This window comes from Phalacrocorax aristotelis, chromosome 17 (genome assembly GCF_949628215.1).
Source record: "Phalacrocorax aristotelis chromosome 17, bGulAri2.1, whole genome shotgun sequence".
Lineage (NCBI taxonomy): Eukaryota > Metazoa > Chordata > Aves > Suliformes > Phalacrocoracidae > Phalacrocorax > Phalacrocorax aristotelis.
Window position 1 is genome coordinate 8,229,539 of NC_134292.1, and position 12,625 is coordinate 8,242,163.

Below are 12,625 nucleotides of genomic sequence, written 5' to 3' on the forward strand. Positions count from 1 at the left end.
AGAGGCACAGAGGGCTCCGCTTGTGTTGCTGCTGCCAGAGGATTGGGCTTTCTTAGATTTCAACTACATTTATTCTGAGATTTTTAAAGCTGCCCCCAAGGCTGGGAAGTCCAATTCCCATTCACCAAACCCCCCAAAGGTACTGAAAATTCTGACCTTAAACTCTCCCAAAATAACACCTATCTATCTGGATGACTGGGGTCTTCCCACCTGAATTTACAGGTGTGAGGAGGGAATTTAAGCATGTACAGCCCTAACAGCACTCCCTACAGCACTAGCCCTACAGACCCAGACACACATGAACAAAGACCCAAACTTATTTACAGCAATAGGATCAGAGAAGTTATCTAAAACCAGAAGGCTCCTGGAGGCCTGTCCTCTCTGAAAGGACAAGGCACGTGCCTCCCGCATCTTCCCAGATACAGAGGCTTCCAGGAGAAAGCTGAAATTCCTCCCCACCCCCTGGTCAAGGGGATTTCACGCTCATACACAAGGTAGAAATGGAGGGAGACATAATAGAGGCATCAGACTCAGTGCTCCTCTGAATCACAACAGCAAATCACGTCCCTTCCTTAGGAGCATTAAGGATGTGCATTTCCATAGCCACAGTCAGCCAGCTAACAGAGCGCGGTGTTTTTCATCAAGGGTTTTCCAGTTAAGGAAGACTTACCTGAGTATTTACTGCAGCCAGATCCAGCCAGAGCAAAAAATCTAGGCACCGACCTACCCAGGCACAGCTCAGTCAGGGCAGCCACAGGTGGAGCCCCCTCCCCAAGGAAAGGAGAATTTAGTAACCTATCTGCTCCTGCAGCTCATTATGTCCTTAATTGGGTTCTGAAAGTGATGAATCAGTTTTCCAGGGCTCTGGATATTTTTTCCAGCTGTTCTGAGTCTTTCTGCCAGCCGCAGGGTTGGACTGAACAGGGCGATGAGGACGGCCGGCGCATCTGTGGCGTGACTGTTTTGCCAGAACTTTTTAAGCAATCTGAGTTAACAAGGGAGTAGAAACCTCTGCACCCTGGCCCAAAACACTGCGGTTGTCCTTGGGGAAAGCGCACTGCAGAGCTGCAAGCTTCGTTTTTCTATTTGCTTTTGTGTTGGCTTGCAGCAGAGTGTGACAGTGAGGCAGACAGGTAGCGCGTGCGTAGTTTCGGTGCAGAGCACTGAGTGAATTAAGACACAAACACATCTATTAGCTTTAATGCACCAAATTGGCTTCGTGGGTATTACATAGTTAAGACAAAACTACTATTCACTGAATCACAGAATCAGAAAAAGGTCTTGAGTTAAACATAGGAACTTCCCTAGCCACAGTCCTTCGTACCTTGGATCACAAAACAAAAGCCGAAAAAAATTCCCCTAAAGCACTATTACTCTCTGTGCTTTGCTCAGCCCTGGTGAGCTTCAGATTCACCACGGCTTGCCCGACTTCCTCTTCATTTGTGATAACCTGCCACGGCAGTGACCGGACTGCAAACATGACAGGGAAAAGTTTAAAACCAACCGTCCCAGAAGTCACCCTTACTAATTATAAGCTTTTTGATTTTTTGCATGGAAGGGGCTTAATGACACAGCTTTCTATAAACTCAAAGACAGCATGTGGGTCTTGGTCAGCGTTGACATAAAAGGCATCTTCATAAAAATCCTCCAGCTCCTTGACATTCCTGTAATAGGTTTCCACACGCTTCTCAATATTTTCTTCCTTGTCTCTAGGGTTCTGCCTGAGTCGGGCTTGGATTTCTGGTGTGGGTGCTGGTCTGAATGTAGTGTGGTATCTGGAGAAGAGATACAAATGCCACTGCTTCAGCTCAAGTTGAGGACACAGCGGCCACTTCCTAAGATACTCCATGTTTTTGCCTATCACAGTTCCTTGGAATTGCCTCTTTCTACTCTAGGTTGGGTGTTTTAAAACAGTGCATGGAAATTTCAGGGCAAGTAATCTGTCATTCCTGCTCTCAAGAATCCCGGATACTCAAAAGCCGAGAGTTTCTCTTGAGGTGACACGGAGAGAGGGCCGCTACTGTTTATATATACTTCACAGAAGGTGTGGAGAAATCCCTATTACGTGCCCAGTGCTCCAGGTTCAGAAGCATCTCCAGATCTGTTCCAGATCCAATCCCAAAGTAACATCTTTTACCTGAAATCTTTGGTTCCTATTTTTAAAAAAGCATCTAAAAAAGCCTAACTTTAAACCTTAGCATCTATTAAAGATCTTTGCTGTGGTTTAATGTTATGCTGATGCTGGACATCAGTCAGGAAAAAGCTGCCAAACGAGTGCTTTCTTCTGCATTGAATCAGTGAGCTGAAACACAGCCCTGAGACCAGGCACTGCTGAAGGACCTGTAACTTAAAGCACGTTCAAGGCTCTCAGACATTGGGGATTTTCCTGCCAAGATTCAGAAGTGCAGCAACAGGGCTGGGAGCACTGATACTAAATTTTGGAAGTATTTCCTATTAGCAGGCACGTGGCTGAGTGCTTCCAGCAAGCAGCAGAAGGGTAGCAGAAGCACGGCCCTTGCTTGACAGTCTCCAAATCGCCACGAGCTCAAGCTCCAAAGGCAGGTACGCTTCCTCTTGATAAGCCACTACAAGTAGGGTTAATACTGTGTCTGCTAAAGATCACTGGAAGGAGTTAAGGAGACACAAATACTCTCCCTCGGTCTATTTCTGGGCAGATAACAGGTAGAATATAATTGCTAACATCTTTTTATAGTAGCTGAAGATAAAAAGAGGTTAATTCACTTTGAGGCAGGTATTAGTTATTTCTCATTTCCAAAATGCCAGATTTTGGCTTCCCTGAATTCACAGTTGTAGGTTCACTCAAATTGCCGGCGCACTTCAGCAAGAGGATTTTCATCGCCGGAGCCCTGCAGCAGTGCCGCAGTCCAGCTCAGTCCGCCCAGACAGCTGACACCAAAAAGAATTCTGACAGTGTTTCTGCATTGCTAAAGGCCCCCAACAATCACTAAAAGCTCTTCTGCAAACATATATTTAAATTTCCTGCCACGGTAATCCTACCTCTGAGTAAATGTCTCCTGTGCCGCAACACAAAACCAGTTTATCCCTTTTCCTGTACAGCCAAATTTTCTGAAACTGTTGGGATAGATGCAAAACCAAGGAGAGGAGCAGAGTCTCTGTCTCTGCACAGAACTGCATCACAGCTCCAGCTGGTGCAACGATGTGGACACAGAGTTCCCTCCACAGTAGGATTACTGAGCGCACAGCTGAAGGCCACCCTCTTCACTGCACTGTAGCCAGCAATGCAGGTTTATCATAATGCTGAGGATTAGATACAGCAGCTAAAACAATTCAATTCACAATGAATTTGGAAGGAATAAAACCCAGAGTTTGGAAGAAAGAAGCGTGTTAACTGGAGCAGATACTGAACAGGCTAATCCTAAAGATAAGAAATGCAAAGACGTGTGAATGATTTGCTTCAGACTATTTCTTCCGAACAACTGCAACACTTATTACTGAAACAACGAGAACAGTTACAGCAAATCACTGTTGGTGTCACAAGTTAATCCTGCACCTCGAGTGAGATGTCTGAATAATCATGTATCACTTTGGGACAAATCTTTGAGGGTTCAGTCTTTGTCTTTGATTTAATAAGATGCATTTAACGGTTAGAAAAGTAAAATAGTGGTTTAAAATTTAAGCGTGGGGAATCATAAAAACAGAGCACAAGGGAAGGTGCAAATCCACACCAACTCCAGCAGGTATTTAGGAAGATATTTCATTGTTACTTGTTCCCCGAAAAACAAGGGTGGAAAAGGCAGGAAACCTGAAGGTCGCTGGTGAAAAAAAGCGATGTGACTGCAAGTGAGGTGAACGGACACATTTGAGAGCCCAATCTTACAGTGACTCAGTGACGCAGATGAGTTTGCTCTACAGAGCAGGAAATACATTAATATCTCACAGCAGACAGAACCGTCACAGGAGCTGGGAGAAGTAAAATGCAGCAAGTTTTCCATTTTCCCTGTCTGGGAAGCCTTCAAAATTCCCATGGGAATGTCTGAAAACCATCTGCATTTAGGCTAGCTTTCAGACATCTTCCGTCAGCCTTATTTTACCAACCAATTTAGTTGCCACTAAAATGTTAGACCTGAGCTACTTGCTACTGTAGATTTTGGTCTCCGAGATTTTAAAATGCCCTATTCTGAGACCAGGAGCTTCCTGCAGCGGGTAGGAGGGTTGGTACTCGGGGAGCTATGGAAGTTTTAACTTTTTTTTCAAGGACTCCCAAAGCAAGAGTACAATATTCCTGAGTTTCCTTAGATTTCTATGAAGTCTGTCCGGTGCTTTCATCTCACTGGCAGTCTTGAAAAATGTTAAAATCAGACACGAGTGCTAACCTTTCCCCAGTGACAGGATCAATCCTCCGCTGAGACAGTCGTTCCATGATGGACTCATAGGGGAGATTAAAGAAAAATATCCTATGGAGAACATAAAAATTAAGTGCATTAACATCCTGAGAACATCACTTGTGACCTTCAGGGTACGAGTTAATCCTTACCCAAACGAACGGCACACACAAATGGGGGAGTGACAGTACCACTCAAAACTGCAGCATCAGAAAACATGAGCATATGCACAGGACCTCTCTCCTCTGGTTCTTCTCCTCACATGTCTGGTCTCCAAGCTCATCAAGGCAGAAGCCCTTTGACACACAGTGTGTGTGGTGCAGCGTGCACCGGCAGGCCTTAGCGGACAGCACTGTGGGGACACCAGTGACTGAAATACAGCTGGAGCCGATCTCGGTCTGTCATAGCTCATTCACAGTCCAGCAGTTACCTCTGAACTTCCTCTGGATACAGCCTCTCAACCCAACTAGCAAATACAATCACAACGACATTCTGCAAAAGGTAAATAAGAAATTGCTACTGTGTCTGTCAAGGACAGAAAAAGAGCTTGTCTGCCAATATTATGCATTCTTCCCTAATAACAGCAGCGCATGACTCGGTGCCCGTGAAAGGGATTTTCCTCTTGCTGTTTTAGTCCACTTCCACTTCTTTTGCCCTTGCCTCCCCACACAGCCCCACAGCATGAGTCCTCCCATCTCCCACTCCCCTCCTGTACCCTTTAAAGCAGAATGAGTAATAAGACTTCACACATGCCACATTAGGATGCTGACAATTCCCTTCCACCAGCATTGACCTGCAGAGAACAGCACCAGGGCACAGAAGGCAGCTCGGTACAGCATAACCCATGACATTGAGCCTGCTAAAGAGGAAATATTAATGCTTGATTTTAAGATCAAAATCTGCAATTCTCACTGAGTCTGAACAAGACACAGTTGCTCAGCATCTTAAAAAGCCAGACCCTCAGTGTCAGTGGCGTGTGTTCCATGCTATGAGCAGCTTTCACCAGAGGATGGAGTGGGACTTGCCAACTCATTTCATTTAAACAGGCTACGCAAAAGCCCTGATTTGAATCAAGGGTGCAGAACCAGGAAACAACGTACGCCTCTATTGACGCCAGTCGCCTTACGCGGCTGCATATAAACTGTTGTGCCCATCTCATGTTGACTCTTCCTTGGCATTTTGGTTCATTAAAATGGTTCTGTTAATTTTATATTCTAGTTCAAAAGCTCTTCAGCAGAAAATTCTCAACAAACTGCTGGGAGGAGCAGATGTGAGTCCCCTGCTCCCCAGCTATTGGGAGAGGCCACTGCAACAGGAGACCAAAGCAGATCTGGACAAAGATCACATTCGATGATTAATTCAGAACAAAATAGAAAATAAGGCTTCCTTTGACAACTTACGAAAATAAACTTTTACCAATCAAACATGGCCTGAAGGCTGTAAATACACCTTTCTTTATAATACACCTTCTCCTGCTGCTGCCTTCAAGGCCGGGCTTCCTATTTTCGTTTTTGTCTGCCTCTCACAAACGATACTATATGCTTCAGACATTCACCAAAGGAACATTTTACACTGACTGGGTGGGATCAGACCAGATGAAAGGCTGAGCTTTACCTTGGCATGCACATAGCAGATTACTAGAATCCTTTGTAGGATTTAAAGTTATGAAAATCATCTCTCTTTTCAAATGTTTACAGATAATGACTTCTATTCACACTGTGGTAACAAAATAACAGCCAGGAATAAAACATTCAAGATCTCGGAGATTCCAAAGACAGGAAAAGAACAACAGTTTCAACACTCTTTTATCCCTTACACTCTTAACATTTTGTTTTCCTTTGTTTCTGTTGCCCAACAATGGCACAAAAACGTGATTGTCAGAACAGGTAACATCTGATGATATGTCTCAAGATGAATATTCTAGTAGAGAGGAACAACATTTATACAGTCATGATAATTGATACGGCTTCCTATTATATTCTGAAATAAACAAAACCACTAAAGGATTATAACCTGGCATATCAAGAAAGCTTGTCGTAATTCATAGTTACTAACTCAGAAAGTATTATGGTATTTGAAACAGGAGAGCCTAAAAAACTCCACTTAAAAAGCTGCCAACAAAATGAACTCTGAAAGCCTTGTCTGAGATTCCCTTCTTTTTTATACAAGACGCTTCTTATTATCCAGCCTGGTGTCACCATTAAAGAAGAGTGTAGGGCGAAGATGTGGGAGAGTATAGGCATCGCTGCTAATATGGATTTTTTCCCCCCACATGCACTGTATGATGGCACACACAGAATACACTGCACAGCAGCACAAACTCCGAATCCAGTGGTCCTGTGCCAGCGGAAGGTGGGATGCCTTACCCTGCCACACCGTGCATCCCCTATAGATAAGAGAAAACATCACTCCCCAGGGCTGTCAGTTTAAAATCGTTCAGAAGCAGGAAAAAAGATGAAGGGGAAAAACACTGACAGAACTACCGTCTAGACTTGAAATACTTCCAATTAGAAAGCTTTATTATCATTTTGCAGGAGACACATACCACACACAGTCTATTACGCAGCCCCAGGAGGCTTACTCACATGAGTAAAGCCTATTTACATGTATGCACTCTCTGTGAAGTGTTAGCCTTGGGTATATGATACATCTCCTTCAGCTCCTCAAGGTATTTCTGAGCAACATTACACTCGTGTCCCTCTCTCAGACAACTATGACTGATCACATAACAATTGTGACCCTCCAGCTGTCCCAGTAACATGCTAGTTGTGTTTCTCTTGGAAATCCTCATAAGAAAGAGGGCTGCACCCGTGACCTTAATCCAGCATTTAGAGCAGTAACTGGAACTCGCTACAAGTACTGGATTCATCTCCAAGCAGAGCTTGGCCCCTTTCACATAGCGAGTGTAATGTTTTTCACATAAATGCATCCTCTGTAAAGCTTGCTTTAGGGATCAGCCAGGCTTTGTATGTTGTAATGTGTCACAACTTCTATCAAGAGGAAATATGAAACAGATATCATCAGAATTGGTAGACAGGGAGGCAAGGAAACACAGCCTCATATCAAAGTATACTACATTATACTGCTAGATTAGCATCTAGCGCAGCTTCTCTTTCAGAGTTGGCAAGCTGTTAGTTCAGCTCCGCAACAGGTGAATAATGTCAATCAGCGGCAACGCAAGGCGCGCACCGGGGAGGGCTGGGCAGACATGCGCCGGGAATCCTCCCTCCCGCATCACGGCCTCAGCATCTACCTGGCGGTAACCGAAAATCCTGGCATCCCGTTACAAACTGGTGCTCTGTGGGTTATAAGTCAGTAGAACCTCTCAGCCCAGGTCTCTGAGGACAAATGTCCCCCTAAGTACCACTGAGTGGCAACATCGCTGCTAGATGCGGGACTGAAGCCAAGTGATTCTTCAGCAAAGCTCTGTCCTCTCTCCTTTGTTCTCTCTCCCAGGAGAGGGATGTGAGAGAAGGTCCAGTCCTGTCAGCTATCTTTCACAGACAATAAAACCGTGAACACAAATGTTAAAAGGAAAAAAAAAAATCTTGTGTCAGAATCCTCCCTCTTCCTCACTGTACTTGACATCGCTTATCTAACCTATTACAGCTTTCAGATACATTAGAGAGATTAAATTCCAACAAATTAATAATGTTGGTGACACCTTCACTGTGTACCTAGTCAAATGAGAACTAGTCGCCTTTGGATGATGATGAAATATGTAAGGCCTCTAACAGCTCGAATATAATGTTGTTTCCCTACCAGCCATCTGGCATTCCAAAAGGGTGTTCCAATTGCTTCTGGCTTCAGACTATTCAGACAGCATCATCTAAGATCCTAGAGGATACCAGGGCATCCCACTGGCTTCCCTTCGCAAACGGAGAGAGGAGGAGGTAGAAGTATGGGTGGTAGAAGTTTTATTTCATGCCTGATCATGAGACAGTATTTCTGGAAAAAGGTGGCACAACCATACAATAAGTGAAGAAAGGTTTTTTTGACCTATGCAACGGTGTTCATTTAATCCTGAGCTGCATTTGTTCCAGATGGCAACCAACCCAGTTAATCCAAGGTATTAACAATTGACAGTGCTCAGAGTTGGCCTCAGGAGGATGTTGGTGGTGGTTTTCCTGTTTTGTGGATATAATGTCACTGACTCAAAGCACCTATAATGGAAAAATTATGAGTGTTGCCATAAGACAAGCAAGTGGTGTGTGCCTGAATTCTGATACCACTGAGCTAGGGGTTAAAGCGCACTCCTCCTGCGTACTGACAGTCACCTCTCAGGGCGGCTCTGCTGCCTTGCCAGCTGCCTTCACATCTCAAGAGGACTAAAGCTCTGCCTCTAAGCCATGGCCTTCCACTGGTTTTGGTCCTGTAATTTAAACACAGCTTTTTTATGAGGCTGACCTAGGTGGATCCAGATGTTGACTGTTCTAGACCTGAGCTATTTACTTAGGTCAGATTCTCATTGCTGGCACTTCCCATTACCTACAGTTGCTCTGGACTGACATCGGTGGGGAGGAGCCCAAAGCCAAACCCTTTTTGTAAAATTGTCGTCTGTGAAAATTGACCTATACCATTAAATCTAAATGAATCCATAGCTTGTTTCCATTTAAGGCTGAAAAGTGATGCACCGTGATATCTGAGACACAGCCCTAACTCCCTAGCTGGCTTTTAAAAACAGAGACTACTGACTTGCTTGTGGCTATACTGGGGCCAGGTCAAGCCTTGCTATAAAGTTAGGATGCTTGAATTAAAAAATAATACAACACCGGGCAACTTTTAACATAGCTTTTAAACTTTCGAGTTGAAATTGCAACTTCAAAAATAGTAAGCTATTAATCTTTCTCTTTTTTTTTTGACTCCTATATATCTTCTCCCTCGTAGGCAGGTACCAGCTGCCATATTCCCATTCTTCATGCTCTTCACTCTGCAAAAAAAAAGAGGCCCCTGCTGGCCAATTCTTGTTTAAAATTGTGCTTAATTGATAGTGGCAAATCTACCCCAGCTGTGTCTAAAACCTCTCCAGGGGCAAGAAAAACACTCTCTGTGACTGTCATTAACTACTAAATTAGCAAGTGCTCCTGGCAGTTTACAACATACCACATCAGTCTGCTTTAAAAAAAAAAAAGAACATGAAGATCAGATGCGCCTGTGATCTCAAAGTTACAGCAAACTTTGCTGGCAGAACTTTGACAGAACCCAAGCTAAATCAGAGCAAAAGAGAACAGGAAAGAGAGAGCAAGAGACAAGAGAGCAAAAGAAAGATAGAGGAAGGAAAGGACACAAAGTTACCCTCTTCTGCAGACAGACAAATAGAAAATGTCAAACTGAAGGCTAGAAAATTGAGCCCTTCATAAGGCACAGAACATCTCACTCAACATGATCTTACTCAACATGGAGATACCAATACAATGTTACCTGATGCTATGGCACAATCCACCGTGGAAAATAACTCTCCTGGAGGACTTAGTTCTGGCAATGCAATGGCTACAATTTTTGTAATTGAGATATAAAGCTAAAAAACCAGATGAGGCAGCTGAAGTATATGGATGCAGTAGCTCTCTAAAAGGCTAACACAGGTAAAATCCTTATGTGACCATTGGCACAAATGCAAACTCCTCCCTTCGGTACATAAAACAGAGCCAAAGCAGGCGGAGAAGGAAATAACAAAGTTCTCGCAAAAAGATGGAAAAGCCTTGGGGGGCGTTATGGGCTGAACTGGCAGAGAGACAAGTACCGTCTCTAGCAGCTGTCCTGAATTCGGCTAAACTGTAAGACCCATTGTTAAAACTGGCCATGTTTTTTGGTTTTAAAAGTTTCCAAAAATACAGAAACCACAGGCAGATGGGAGTGGGATGGCAGGCTTGGCCAAGATACAAGAAGAACCTGCGCTGAAAAATGTCTTTTTCTTGGGTAGCACCATTGAATTATCATAATAATATGGCAAATCAAGTTAGTGGTTCAACCTGACAGGTACAAGGAAGTTCAGATTTGAATCCAAGTGACTAATCCCAGCTAAAACCCAGGCTATCTTGTCTTTATTGACTTTCTAGCCAGAAATATCTGACTTGGATCAATCAGTTCCCCTGAAGAATGCTCCCTTTCGTGTAGTATAAAGACACCTTGAACCTGAAACCTTGGCTAAGCCTCTTCTCAAGGAACAGGGGCCCAGCCACAGGATCCTGAGCACAGTATACTTCCATAATGACATTCTGCACCTCCAAATCCCCTCTTAAAAATTCAACTGGTTACATAGATCCCGTCTACTTCCCCCCCACATCTTGTTCAGGTTTCTCTCAATGCAGCTATAAACCAGGTACTTTGCCCATGGGTAACCAGACTCTAAATGATCTGAGGCTGCACTACTGACTGGACATGGATCTTAGTTCACTTTCTACCCTAAATTCTGCTTCTGCGTGTCTGTGCAATGGATGAAATGATCCTTATCTCTTATTTATGGAAGGAGCTGTTGGGAGGTTTTATTCACTGATGTCTTTCGAATTCTGGGATATCTTCTGATGAAAGATGCTTGATTCTATTTTGGGAAGTAATTTCACCCTCTAGGTTTTGACCATAAGGGAAAATACATTGCATAAACACTAAAACACAGGTTAATCGGCACAAATGTTTTCTCATTGAGCTCCTATAATGATTCATGTGATAACAAGCTATTTCCAGACACTGGATTTTTCTTTCCAAATCGATGCATTTCTGCCGAATAACTACAAAAGGCAGCTAAGTGGGGCACTATTCCCAGGATGTGGCTTCTGGCCAGGGGAGTGAGATGAACAACATCCTTCGTAGCTGCAGATGTTCCTTCCCTTCACCAGCAGTGCAGAGTAATGATTCTGTTAGATGTTTTCCTCCCACCAGTTAGGTGTGCTCAGCCTCCACCAGCCCAGACAGCCGAGGTGGCAGGGTCCCTCCCGCACCCCCACCCCACCCGCCTGGTATCTCAGCAGCGTCTCAGCGGGTGCCACACCAGCTTACGCAGGGGAACGGGCGCAGCCCTGCCGGGTAGCACTGTCTGTCTGTTTTACAGAACAATGGACTGGATCTCGAGCTGGGATAAAGCAAAGCAGCTCCACCGGCACCACGCAGATTTACACCGGCAAAGAACCCCAGGCCCTTTGGCAGCAAGAGCCGTTCCACGCGACAGTGGTCTGAAGAACTACCGGCTGTGTAAACGTTACATAAGCACAGCGAAAGGCACACATACACAGAGCAAATGTTTTCATACTAGGGGCTTCAATGCATTTTTAAAGCTCCTTTTGAGAAGGCAATATTAACTCTTTCCATATGTAGTAAGTGGCTTGGATGCATTAGTGCCTCCATTCAAAACTGCTTTACATTTCTCCCCTCATTTTTATTCTTTGCCTCCCTCTTACTCTCAGCTGTTATTCTAGCATCTTTGCATTCCCCCTGGAGTTCATTCCAGCGGTGCTTTATGAATCACAGAATAAGATGGCAGCCAGCACCGCTTTAGAGTAATGTGGCTGGCACGATTTCCACTATCCGCAAGGTTAATCAAACTCAGTCTCAGATAGTCGAAAGCCTCTGCGGCCCCAGAGGCCCGAGGTCAGGAACCTGAACCCGCTTCCCCAAACACAGTCATGTTTCCTTAGATGCTTGCAACGCTCCCCTGCAATAATTAGATTCTGGAAAGCAAATCTTGAGTGGAGCAAGAACTCCAGGGTTAAGCACTAGCAAACTCATATCAGAACTGATGCCTTTGCTACCCGTCTGCAGCTTTCCTCTAGTACCTCCTGCTCCTAACAAGGAAACCTATACTCTTCTTCCTTATTAAATAGGTGGAATCAAATTTATAGTAAATGATGTTTAATCTTAAGTGTTCCTATAAAATACTACATTAAACTCCCCCCCATCCCCATCATTTAAACACTAACTTTTGTTGTTGGTAGGATATTTGGTATATAAAATAAAATGAATAAAAGAACTGACACCCAAAAAGTGTATGATTTGGGGGCAAGGGAAGGGAATAAAAGAATGGATTATAATGTGTCATTTTATATATGTGTCAAAGGAAACCAATTTCATAATAGGGAATAAAAATTCCCTGTTTAAATACTGTCAAATAAATCCTCAAATGTAATAGGGTTCACTTCTGGGGAAAAGAAAACTAAACCTGATTAAATATTAATGTGGCATAGTATTAATTAAGAGAGAAAAAAGTCCATCAAGAGAACCCCAATATGTTTACTGTGTCCCCAGGAAGCTGGAAAATTTCACAATCAAGT

General features: G+C 43.9%; 1 protein-coding gene across 2 annotated transcripts in view; it reads right to left on the reverse strand.

The window, feature by feature from the left end:
• Nucleotides 1-1,184: 1,184 nt before the first annotated feature.
• AK8 (adenylate kinase 8) overlaps nt 1,185-12,625 on the reverse strand; it is a 73,013-nt gene continuing 61,572 nt past the window's right edge. For both annotated transcript variants that reach the window (XM_075112059.1, XM_075112060.1), the window contains 2 exons: nt 4,356-4,436; nt 1,185-1,775 (listed from right to left, as the gene is read on the reverse strand). In XM_075112059.1, the coding sequence (XP_074968160.1) occupies nt 1,529-1,775; nt 4,356-4,436 (328 nt within the window). In that variant the 3' untranslated portion in view covers nt 1,185-1,528. The remainder of the gene's footprint in view (nt 1,776-4,355; nt 4,437-12,625) is intronic.